Raw genomic sequence first — 12,410 nt, forward strand, 5'->3', positions numbered from 1 at the left:
TAAAAACACTGGCTGACATCCAGAGCAAAAAACTTGCAAGTGGGAGGATATGGAACTAGTAAAAAACTGTTGTGCTAGCTAGTTGTACTAAGTTGGGAGCCCGTATTCCAGACTCGTGATGCACAACAAGCCTGCTCATGGTAGCGCAGTGGTGACACACCTCATTTGTTGTAATGGGAACTTCTGCCCAGAAGTGCCATAGTGCAATTCTGCAAGTCCTTGAGGGGGCACAACTAAGTCACCCCCTTGCACTAGTGCAACAGTGCTGGTTCCACACACGCGGCTCACTGCTCTGGATGTTAGCCACTAACATTTTCCTGTAGGTTTAAAACAACCATAAAGTTGCCAATATCTTAGAAACACAGCATCACAGTCAACATAAAGATAATGGTTGGGACTGAAAGACCCACACAACCAACTGTGTACATGTATATATACACATGTATGTACACAGTGTACATGCTTTTCTTAATATTAATTTTCCTTGGCACACAGCAAGCTGCCTTTGAAACCAAGGGGGAATTTTAAAAGCAAATTATGATACAACATAGGGGTCTGATATTAAAAGGGAGGGAAAGTCCCTCTTGGACTTTAAGATCCCAGTCATCTGTATTAATTTTTCAGAATAGTATTACTATACCCATCAAGTTAAGCATTTAAAATTCCCAAGCTCAGAGTCAAAACGGATCTTTTAAAAATTGAAATAAAAACTGAGTTCATGAATCTGTGCAAAATATTCTGCATAACTCACGTTTTGTGCGTGTAGGCTGAATTCTGAATCTTTCTTCTAATGTATTGTTTCTGTTCATATTGCCTATAATATTTGAATTGCTATTTTTCATTTTTATTAATGCATCAAAATAATGTTAACACAATAAAAGAGATATTTGTTATGACTGAAAACAAATGAAAATACTTTTAGGAGCTACTGGCTCAGCAAAACATAGCATATGATGGTGGATCATTTTGAGGATCAAGTTGAAATGGAAGGGGGCTCTATCTTGCATGTTTAAATAATCTGTAGAAAAGATTTCACCAAATAATACACCTCAGGAACATCCAAATTTTCCACTCAAACAATGGATTCTGAATAAAGCATGCAAAATGAGCAGATGTAAACAAATGATATGTGCATATCAAAGTTCCGAATTCAAAATCCCATGTGTGCAGAATTTTGGGTTGCACAAAGCATGAAGCATCCACATTTCCAATGATAATATATGGTAATACTGGCATTTTCTAGAAGAGCTCACTGAATTTTCTTCAACAAGAGAAAAGGCCTCCAGTCCAAAACAACTGTTTGGAGGACACAGACTATATAGACAAATTGTGGGAGCTTCTATGGCAAATACTATAGTCCCTCTATGCATGTATGTATGAACAATTCCTTTGGCAAAGGCCACATAATGCAATATTGATTTTACATGAGAGAAAAGCCCCTCTAAAGTGAACTTGTAAATAAAATGACATCAAAGAGTATTGAATCATATTCAAAATAATGTAAATAGTTACAAATATTTCTAAAATTATGGTTGCAATTCAGTAAATCTTCATCCCATTGACATATAACAAAAATCTAATACAAATACCATTATAGTCTGCAGAAGAAACCTTGCCAGAGATAACATGTCTTTTTAGCTTCCTTTTATATTTCATTTCAGTCTCCAAAATAACTTTGTGTTGTTCACATAGGTATTTGCAAGACTGCAAAATCTGATTAAAATTTCGACTGTTTAAGAAAAGTCCTGTTATACAACCTGAAAAATATAGGATATTTGTTGAAATAATATGTAGAAATCAAGAAAATGGCATTAAACTATTAAGGGAAAATATATCACGCTTAGGGCTCCATCCCATTGGGACAATTCAGACATCCCAAGAGGTCAAAATTACATCTTGTCTTCTCATTCCCAAACCTCATTCTATCCGATGCTGGGTAGGATAATTTAGGATATGTTCATCTGGATGACATGAGCAATCCTGGCTTCTTTCTAACTACAAATGGAAGGAGAATTATTCTGAGAAAGGTGAAAGCAGGCAGGGGAGCGGAGGAGCAGGCACCTCTGAGGCCTGCCAGGGATGTCATATGAAGGCAAGTTTTAATCCTGGCTCCGCATGACATCTGAACTGGCCAATTCTCATTTAACATCTGTAAATCCATGTTAAATGTAACCCCATTTAACATCTGTAAATCAAGCAAACCCTTATTGTAAAGTTTGCTGTAAACCAAATATTGTACTTGTACACACCTTGCGATTGGCCAAGAAATCATCATTATGAAAATCATTTCTTCTTTGGTTTAATGTTCAAAACATAATCAGTTGTTGTTTTGTAAATTAAGATGCAATAAACAGTTATAGCCCCTAATCTTAGCTTGTGGTATAGAGTGACAGAAGTTTTAGAAATCTTAAGTAACTGGTTAGTATAAAGGGAAGATTTGGATTGTTTTTAGCCATTTTAAAAAACAAAAGTCACCTGAGCATCTTAACTCTGGCATTTTAGGATCCATAGGAGTCAAAATACAGCTTATCTTTCTGTTTGTCATGCTTGAACATAATTTAAGTGGCTCTAAGTGGAGAAAATATTGATTACTATGAAACATACAATTAAATATTCAGATGTGTTTTATATACTGGGACTATTCTTATAAGCTATAATAAGAAGATAAATATAGCTCTCTATCAGAGATAACAAAGACAACGAAAAACATTTCGCTAATTTTTAAAAGTGTAAATTCAGATGAAAATTCTAATCTCCTAATTTGGTCAGACTCTCAAGATGCACCAGCCTTTCCTTTCTACAGCTGCATGTACATACTTTAAAGATGGAGTCCAAACCTTCAAATCATATTGAACAATTGACCCAATTTATTTTTTATATTTCCAACACATCACACATTAATATGGTAAATAGTTTTAACATATCTATTAGTATAACATGAAGTATATGAGTAGGTAAAATTTAAGAAAAATACATTCACAATTGAATATATATAATATCCCATATAAGCAAATCACTTAGTCTTGAACAGCATGTATTATGCATCTACTAAATGTAGGTAGTGGTGTGTGTGGGGGTATATGTGTGTGTGTGTAAACATAGATGGACCTGTTAGTCATTTTCATACATTGAAAGTAGACTAATTTAATTTCTAACACAATCAGCTTAGTAAAATATCTGAAATTAGAATGATATTTAGGTTAACTGTACCTTTACTTTGTACCCGTTGAGGTATGCTTCCAACTACAAAATCTGGTTGCTTAAACAAGAATTCACTGAAAAGGATGAAAAGAAAATTCTTAAAATTAAAACTAGACCTAAATATACACACAACTTGTTCATCATGCCTCACAAACTCTCAGTCCTCTTGCACAAACATTGCATCTAGATAACAATGGCAGAAAACAACACAGACATCTACTTTTGCACAACCTGAACCCTGAGCTAGCATGCAACTGCTTGATCCTCTTTGCATCATTCCCTGCAACACTTATTATAGACTGAGGAAGAGATTTCCAAGCAGGAGGTGCACTACAGGCCCTGTTTAGTGTACCCTGTTGCATCAACACAATCCAATCTGGAACACAAGCTCCTGATTTAGCAGAACGAGCTAGCACAACTTCCTTGCACTAGCGGCACAACATGTTTGCACAAGCGCAGCATTAGTCTGACCCACTGTGTCCAGAAGATTTCTAGTTTTATACAGTATTCCAGGTTGTTAATACCATCATTACAACAACTGCTGACTGGAGCATAACGTCTTTTTTCTTTCTTTTTGTCAAATATTTCATGTTTTTACAAATATATACTGTATTCCCAACACTGAATTCTTTCATTTTTTAAGACCACAAAAGTTGGCAACAAAGAGAAAACTACCCTGAGCCATTTTTGGAAGGGCTGTATATAAATCAAATGAATGAATGAAGAACATCACAAAATTATGCTAGAAGGCAAAACAGCCCAAACAATGTATATTTATATACTTGAATATATTCTAAGTATTTAATATTTTATTAAAGTCAGATTTTACCTTTAATTTTTCATAAAACCATAGGTTCCCAAGAATTTAACTGAAAACAATAACTGATCAATATTTTAAAAGTACTGGGGCAGTTCAATACTTTACGTGACAGAGTACATGGATGTCACAATGATGTTTCCTCTCAGCAAATATATAAAGTGCTCTTTTTGAAATAAAAAAACAAAGTAAAAGTCCCAAAATAAGAAGTGGGAACCACTGCAACACAGTACCTCCCCCTGTCTAGTTCCCGGCATAGGTCATCCACTAGAGTGACCAAGGCAGTCTCAGTCTCATATCAGGGGCAGAAGCCAGATTGAAAAGGGTCCAGATAATCCACATCCCCCAAAACAATAAGCTTAGTTATCACTGATTTACAATTAAAACTAAAGAATAGCAATGTATCATTTTATGTAGAATACCAGATACAATACCTTGCTCGAACACCAGATGTACCAGATTTACTAATACTTCCACTTGTAACATGGACTTTGTTTATGTTGGCTGTTTTCATTTTATCAGCGGCATGAAGGTGATTGTGTTCACTCTGACTGACTGAAGCAATAGAGTTCCTATTGACAGACTTTAATTGCACATTCTTGGATGAACCATGTGCAAATTTAGCAGCAATCAGTTCATCAGATATAGAGTTTAGAAATGGGTGGTTCATTTTTGTATATGCCATGACCTTATTAGAGTTTTGAACACTTGCATTTCCTTTAACATGTTTTGAGGCAGTCTGTATAATTTCTTCTTGAGTAATGTCGTCGTCATCAATAAATATCTGTCTTCTCACTTTTTTCTGTGTTTAAAAACATATCAATTAAAAGGACATACAAAATACATACACAGAAAAGCAAACTAAACCTTGGGTTAGAAAAACTAGGGCAGTATCAATTTGGTTAGATTAAAGAGAGCAAGATGTAGTTCCCAATTTCAGACCTAGTCATAATAGCCATTTATAGGAAACTGGGTGCCCTGGGATCAGTCACTTTCCCTCAGCATAGCCTATCTCACAGAGTTGTTGTGAGGATAAAAGATGGGCAAGTACCACATATGCTGCCTTAACTGACTTGAAGTAAAATAATTATAGTTTTTATATTAGAATTAAAGTTAATAACTCCCTTGTTGATCTTATACCTGGCTCCAAAAGTAAAAGGAAGAGTTAATGTAGTTATGTTTTAAAAATAATAGTTATTGTGAATATTTTAATGCATTTAACTGACATGGGAAAGGAAATATACTGAGATGAGAATACAGAGGACTACAGAAAAATACACTTTCTGTAAGTCTGAAATATAAAATGTACTGTACCAAGAATCTACTTACAACAGGCTGAATCTACTTACAACTGGCATATAAATGAAATAAGACTTGAACATTTATATACCATTAATGTATGCTCTGTATGATCCAATAATGTTTTCTATTCCACTCACATTTAAATGTCTAGAAATATTGTGATTTTGTTCTGGAGTCACATTAAAGAATGGCTTTCCGATTTTGTCATCCTGGTGCAGTTTGTGACCTCCATTTTTACTTGTCTCACAAGACCTATTACAGAGCATCTCAGGTGTATTCCTTTTCTGTTTTTCTCCTACACGTTGAAGACAATGTAATATATTTTTAAGTCGATAATGCTTTTGATTACTATGTTTCGATTCCACAGTTTGAATGTTGCTGCAAAAGATATCCTTTAAAGAAAAAAGATTTTTTGGTCAAAATTAGATAAAATGCTCTTTCTTCAGTACAAAAAGCTGGGAAAATACTGCTCTACATCAACTATATTGCAACAAATTTTGGGCATTAAAAAGTGAACCTAGATAATCCTCCAGCTGAACACGAAAAGGTCTGGAGGTCCAGAAAGTGGTAGAATTTGTATCAGACAGACAAAAAGCTTTCTTATTATGATGTCCCCATCTCTGAACAGATCAGATGAAAACCATGTTTAAAAATGAATTTGGTACCCAAAGGAATTAAATCACTGATGAAAACAGTGAGACCATATACTGTAGCCCCTTGCTGGATCACCATGAAACTAGATATACTTCACCACTGACTAAATATGGAAAAAAACCACCAATAATTTTGCAGGCAGGCATTTATCTGAAGCATTGTGTAGTTGTACATAATGAGCAAGTTAGTTCATCATTATACAAGTAGTCTCCAATGTTCACGGTGACCCACTCCCACTTTGTACTCTTCCGTTTATGTGTATACATCAATGTAATCCCTGTGGTGACAGGGATTTCAGAGTCAGATGCCATGGCCTCATAGTGCCCCATACTATACCTATTTAAACAGATAGATATTTCTTCACTACCAATCACATGAAACTGGAGAGTGTAAGTTATCTTAAGGGAAACCGAGAAACAACAATAGTGTAGATTCCCAGCTGAGAAAATTAATAAAGTTTACCAGTTCCCCTTTTTATAATCCGCACAGATACCATTCTCTAGCACATAACTACTTCCTAGCTTCTGATTCTGACAGATTCCCCAGTTATTATATTGTTTAAACAAAAAGTAAAATAACTTTTTGATGTTGATTTTCAAGTTGTTCAATTCTATGCAGGATGTTTTTTGCTTTGTCCCTGTAGTTGTCAAAGATCCTCTCTCTGATCTGTAAGTCTGCCTCCAATTGTCCTGTATCATCCATGTTTAATGAATGCTCACTTAGTTTCTGTGACAACTTTTCAGCTTTTTGGGGAGAAAAATAGAACAAAAATAATTTGGCTTTTTAAAAAGTCACAGAGAAATACACATTTCATATTATGTAACAAAACCTTAAGATAATAGCTTCTAAGTCAGCAACAGGGTCATTTAAGTCCCCACCCCCAGCATATAAACAGTTGCAATATCTAAATAAGTTGTTCATAGGTACATAGGAATCTGCCTTCTACTGAATCAGACCATCTAGCTCAGTATTGTCTACATAGACTTGCAGTGGCTTCTCCAAGGCTGCAGGCAGGAGTCTCTCTCAGCATATAATGGAAATGCCAGAGAGGAACTTGGAACCTTCTGCATGCAAGCATGCAGTTGCTCTTCCCAGAACGGCCTAATCATCTTACAGTACTCATACCTGTAGTCTTCCATTCAGATGCAAGCCAGGGCAGACCCCACTTAAGAAAGGGGATAATTCATGCTTGCTACCACAAGACCAGCTCTCATCCAAGATACAGTCATAGATATGCACTCTCTTCAAAAGATCCCCCCACCCCCTGAGGGCACACTCCCAGCGATAGCTGTACATCTGGCTCATTTGTGATGTGTAAACCTAGAAATGTTGGGTGGTTGAGCAGCCCTTCCCTCTACTACCCAATATCTGCCTTCTTCCAAATTCAAATCTTGGTTATGGATATCAGGCAGAGGAGGGAAGGGCTGCTCTGCTGCTCGATATTTCCAGGTTCACACATCACAAAATGAGCCTGACTTGTGGCTCGCATTAGGAGTGTGAATGCACTCTCAGCAAGAACTGGCAGTTCCCACTGCTTTAATTGCAGGGGGTGGTCTGAACTAGCTTTAAGTATTAGAAGTAATGTGGGTAGCAGGAAGGAAAGAAATTGATAATCTTGATCCAGAGCTCTGGAGACCAGAGGCGTAACTAGGGAAATCGGCGCCCGGGGCAAGCACTGAAATGGCGCCACCCCCCCACCATGCCCCACCGGGGCCCCCCCCCACATATTACATTATGCTTAGGTTTTTCCTCACAAGCGCCCGCCGCCGCTGCCAAGCCAGGCCACTGACTGGCCGCCAGGCGCCAGCAAAGCAATGCGGGGGGGGCGCAGGCGGCGCGGAAGGGACCGCTCATGGGGAAGGGGGCACCGACGCGCTCCCTTGACTGCTGCAGCACTGCTGCACTGAGCACGAAACATTTGTATTAACAATTTTTTAAAAAAAAATTTAAAAAATTGGTCATGGCAGCGCCCCCCACATGACCAGAAAAGATGGTGCCCAGGGCACGTGCCCCCCCTGCCCCCCCTATAGTTACACCTCTGCTGGAGACAAAAGGTGCTGCTACAGATGTTCCTTGCTACCACTCAGTAAAACTTTTAAACTATTACCTACTTTAAAAAAAAATCAAAGTTCTGTACTGCCCAAACTTTCATCTCTTATACTATACTTATACAGAATGCAATCTGTATATTTTGTAATCTAGAGTTGTAATAAGATTCAGAGGTACTGAGGCAGTTGTAGAAAGTTTATATTCCAGTTAATAAGAGTGTTTGATTTCACAAAAATAATATTACAAGATATTCATGTAAGGCTGAAATTGTATTAAACCTATTGCTGAAAAATATACTTAAAATATTTGAAAAGATATTAGAAAATGAGTATTAGGAATTCACATTAGAAGATTTAGAACTAAAAGTGCTACTGAACAAGTCTTTTATTTGTGATTTTCAAATAGTTTCAGTGGTTCCATCTGTCAATAAAAATCAGGGGGCTTTTAGAATCATGGTATCCTGTAACTCTGTTATTCCTAAACTGCTAGGTTGAAAACATGCAGATATTCTCAAACTAGTCATTTATTTCAATGCAGAATATCAATTAAATCTTCAAAGCCCTAGCACAGACTTGGAAACAGGTTCAAAAAATACATTTGCCCACAACTTTAAAAAAAAGAAACATGCCTGAATGTTCATGACTCACACATACTGGTATGGTTATTTACGAAGCACTGAAAACCTGAAACAGAATAAACCCTCAAGCAATTTCTAGCTTGCCCTGGCTGGTCACCTGAAGGTGATTCTCATTCACCACAGCAGACTAGGCAAGTGGCTATTCACAAACCTGCCCTAGAAGCTTTCAACACACATATAAAAACAAAGATAATCTTACTGAGTTGTTTGCAGTTTTGCAGCACAAAGATTGCAGCTTTATTTAATTCTTCATCCTGCGATTCAGTTAGTGCCTGAATCATAAGTGGAAGGCCATTGTTCTTAACCAGAGTATACTGATTTATCTCTAAAAAAACCACCATTAGATCCAGTAAAACATATTTGTTCACAATGTATAATTAAGTAAAGTACTTCACAATATCTAGTAAATGCCAATGAGAGATAGGTAGAAAGGTCATCCTCTACTTCTTAGTAGCAATGAATTATATTAATGTCATTTAGAAATTCTTTGAAAACTTAGAACATTACACTATTTTGTTTTTCTTTAAACTTGCAATAGATACAAAATGGTAATGAAGTCATTTCATACTGTAGTAAACATTCAGGACTTGAAGGGGTGAGTGTGTGGGGGGGGGGAGGGGGATCCTGACCTGTCAGGTCCCTGCAAGACTGGAGCTCAGTCCCACCAATCCTACCTATCTCCACCTTAGGATAGGTAGATACCATAAACAGAAGGCAAGCCTGATGATACAAAAGTCCCCAGCAGGCTTCCAACCATTTGCGCCAAGTGTTGTCCTTATACAGGTAGGACTTGGAGTGCATGTACAGTTGGATATTTTTTTTAATGCAGTCATGGTAGAACTCTCTTAGACATTCCATATATGTAATCTGAGTAATTATTCTATCAGAGTAACTCCTGTGATTCTGCAGTTAGAGTAGCTGAACAAATGCCTAATCAGTAGTTGCTGGTATGGGTAGTTGGGGAACTGGGCGAATAACCAGACTGTATGCCAAGGGTTATTGTGGCAGCATGCAAGACAAAGCAAAGTGAGGTGTCCGGGGTGTTGGAAATTCTCTGTGGTGAGAGAATCCCTTTCTCATTATAGCAGAGTGCATAGAGGCACAACACACAGCGGATTTAGTTAGGCATGCGTATATGCTGAGAGTAAAGTAACTTGGAGCCAATTCATAGTTTCAAATCAATATAAAAGGCATTTATTAAGGAACTCCATTCTAGATAGGAAAGTGAGGAGTTAGGATCTCTAATCTATCTATCTAACTGGATGCATTATGGATTCTGCATCCTCTCTGCACATTTGGTGCAGGGAGAGAGACTTGCCATGTTGCAAGGTAGACGGGCAGGTAGCAAGAGAGAGAGAGAAGGAGGAAGTAAGTTTGAATCCCTGAGATTAGCAATCTACATTTCAAAGGGATAGCATCAGAGCAGTGGAGAAGTGATGACAAATGTCTTGACCCTCTAGCCTTCTGACTTACTAGTCTGTCCTCCACTGTCTGAGACAAGAGACAGCGCAAAGTCCTTTAACTTTCCAACACGGGGCAGGGAGAGGAGAGCAGGAACAAGCTGCACTTGTGGCTCTTTTACTGCCCAACCCTGTCCCACCCATACCAACCGCTACTGTGCCTAATTCTAATAAATGTACTAAGTGAGCAAGTGATTTCTAGTCACTTTACATTTTAATATAGAAGACATGATGTACAGATCTTTTACTGGGTTTCTAGAATGCCTAAACTTTTCCCAGCATGGGGCTTCAAATGTTTATATTATTTTTACTGGCACAAATGAAAGATAAAAATCAATCATCCGTTTGGTGATCTTAATTATTCTTAATTGGTTCACTTACATGAAGGCTTCTTCTGGCTGCTAGAGCCAAGGACATCTCAATGGGTTATACCCCTCATGTGCTCCTAGGCAGGACTATGCAAATTAGCTTAAATAACAGAAGCCTCTAGAGCCTGAGGGGGATAATCCTGCCCCCACTTCTTTCAGGCCAAGTTAGAAAGTATGACTGCAAACAACGTGTTCCAAGACACATATGAACAGAAATAGACCCCCCCACACACAGAAGTATAAACAACCAGAAAAGACGGTCTCTCATGATACATGAAGAGCAACAGCAAGCGTCCCTCCAATAAGTACTGTCTCACAAGGTTCTTGCAGTATAATCCTCAGATACTTGCAACCAATTAAAAAATGATGACCGATGACGTGATACCCCAGGAGTAGACAAACACACTAAGCCAGGAGGGCTGAGATGTCCTTGACTCCAGCAACCAGAAGAAGCCTTCACGGTAATTGAACCAATGCTCCATTCTCAGTTGCTGGGATTAAAGACATCTCGATGGGACATACCACAGCTTGTACACCACCTAGGGAGGGAGCACTTCTGGCTACTCCTGGGGAAGCACCTGTTGCAGCACCCTCTTTCCGAAGGCAACCTGGGAGGAGGCATACGTGTTCATTCTATAATGCCTCAAGAAAGTTGAGGGATTCTTCCACGTAGCTGCCTTACAGATTTCCTGTACAGGTACATTAGTTGTGCCACTCTTCTTGTAGGTGGGTGCAGATGCTGTGTCTCATATGTCAGTGCTATACACGCTGTGATCCATCCGGCGATGATCAATGAAGTCGCCAGCTTTCCCACTGATCCAAGTAGGAAGGATACGAACATAGAGACTTGTGTGGATAGATGCTGTTCGCTTTACATAGATTTCAAGGCATTGCCTAACATCCAACTTGTGCCACGCTTTTCCCATTTGATGTTTAGGATGTGGGCAGAATGACGGCAGAAAAACATCCTGCGATTGATGAAATGGAGAAGCTTTCTTAGGATGAACAAATAGGTCAGGTATAAGTCACAAAGAGTCTCCTGTGAATATGCAGTATGATTTGTGTACTGACAATGCTTGTAGTTCTGAAATGCATCTCGCTGAGGTAACTGCACTAGGAATGCCAGTTTAAACGTTAACAATCTTATTGAAATAGATTTCAATTATTCAAAAGGTAGGAACTGTAGGGCCTTCAACACAGTGGCCAAGTTCCAAGAGGGGAAACTGTGCGCCACCAGCGGTGACAGAAATGTAGCTCCCATGCGGAACCTTTTCAGATGAGGGTGTGAATTCATAGACCTTGCCAAAATGACAGGCCCACCAGGGATGCTGCCTGTCTTTTCAATGTATTAGGCTTCAGCCCCATATCAAAGCCCTCTTGTAAAAACTGAAGTAGGTGTTGAAAAGAAGCCTGCCCTCAGGGAACTTTGTGACGTGCTGACCCCCTTAAAAATGATCTCCATGTACACTGGTACGCCCAATTTGTGGAAGACCTTCGGGATGCAAGGATGGTCTCAGACAACCTGTTTAAGTAACTGTGGTGTTTCAACAATCTTCACTCAGTCTCCAAGTGGCAAGCCATAACCAGCTCGTGTTTGGATGCTGCACTAAACCCTGTAGAAGTAGGTCCGGTGTGACTGGAAGAAACCATGGGTCTGTTGTGGCCAGGTGTAATAGCTCTGTGAACTATGGTCTCCTTGGCCAGAATGGGGCCACCAATACCACTTCTGCTTGTAGCATCTGGATTTGCCTCAGTACTCATGCCAATAGCAGAGTTGGTGGAAATGCATATAGCACGCTCTCGGGCCATATTGCTGACAGGGCATCTGCATCCTCTGCTTGTTTGCATGGGAACCTGGATATAAACTTTGGAAGTTGGGCATTCTGCGGTGTAGCGAACAATTCCAACACTGGTCTCTCCCA

The 12,410-nt window shown here is 38.8% G+C and overlaps 1 protein-coding gene across 11 annotated transcripts in view; it reads right to left on the reverse strand.

Annotated features, from left to right (window-relative positions):
• The window catches only part of TERB1 (telomere repeat binding bouquet formation protein 1), a 31,491-nt gene that overhangs the window by 4,642 nt on the left and 14,439 nt on the right, over window positions 1–12,410 (reverse strand). For all 11 annotated transcript variants that reach the window (XM_053270880.1, XM_053270887.1, XM_053270879.1 and 8 more), the window contains 8 exons: window positions 8,860–8,985; window positions 6,554–6,717; window positions 5,458–5,712; window positions 4,453–4,820; window positions 3,211–3,275; window positions 2,476–2,568; window positions 1,590–1,757; window positions 752–814 (listed from right to left, as the gene is read on the reverse strand). In XM_053270880.1, coding sequence (XP_053126855.1) covers window positions 752–814; window positions 1,590–1,757; window positions 2,476–2,568; window positions 3,211–3,275; window positions 4,453–4,820; window positions 5,458–5,712; window positions 6,554–6,717; window positions 8,860–8,985 — 1,302 coding nt within the window. The remainder of the gene's footprint in view (window positions 1–751; window positions 815–1,589; window positions 1,758–2,475; window positions 2,569–3,210; window positions 3,276–4,452; window positions 4,821–5,457; window positions 5,713–6,553; window positions 6,718–8,859; window positions 8,986–12,410) is intronic.

The sequence above is a fragment of the Hemicordylus capensis genome, chromosome 9, assembly GCF_027244095.1.
Source record: "Hemicordylus capensis ecotype Gifberg chromosome 9, rHemCap1.1.pri, whole genome shotgun sequence".
Classification (NCBI taxonomy): domain Eukaryota; kingdom Metazoa; phylum Chordata; class Lepidosauria; order Squamata; family Cordylidae; genus Hemicordylus; species Hemicordylus capensis.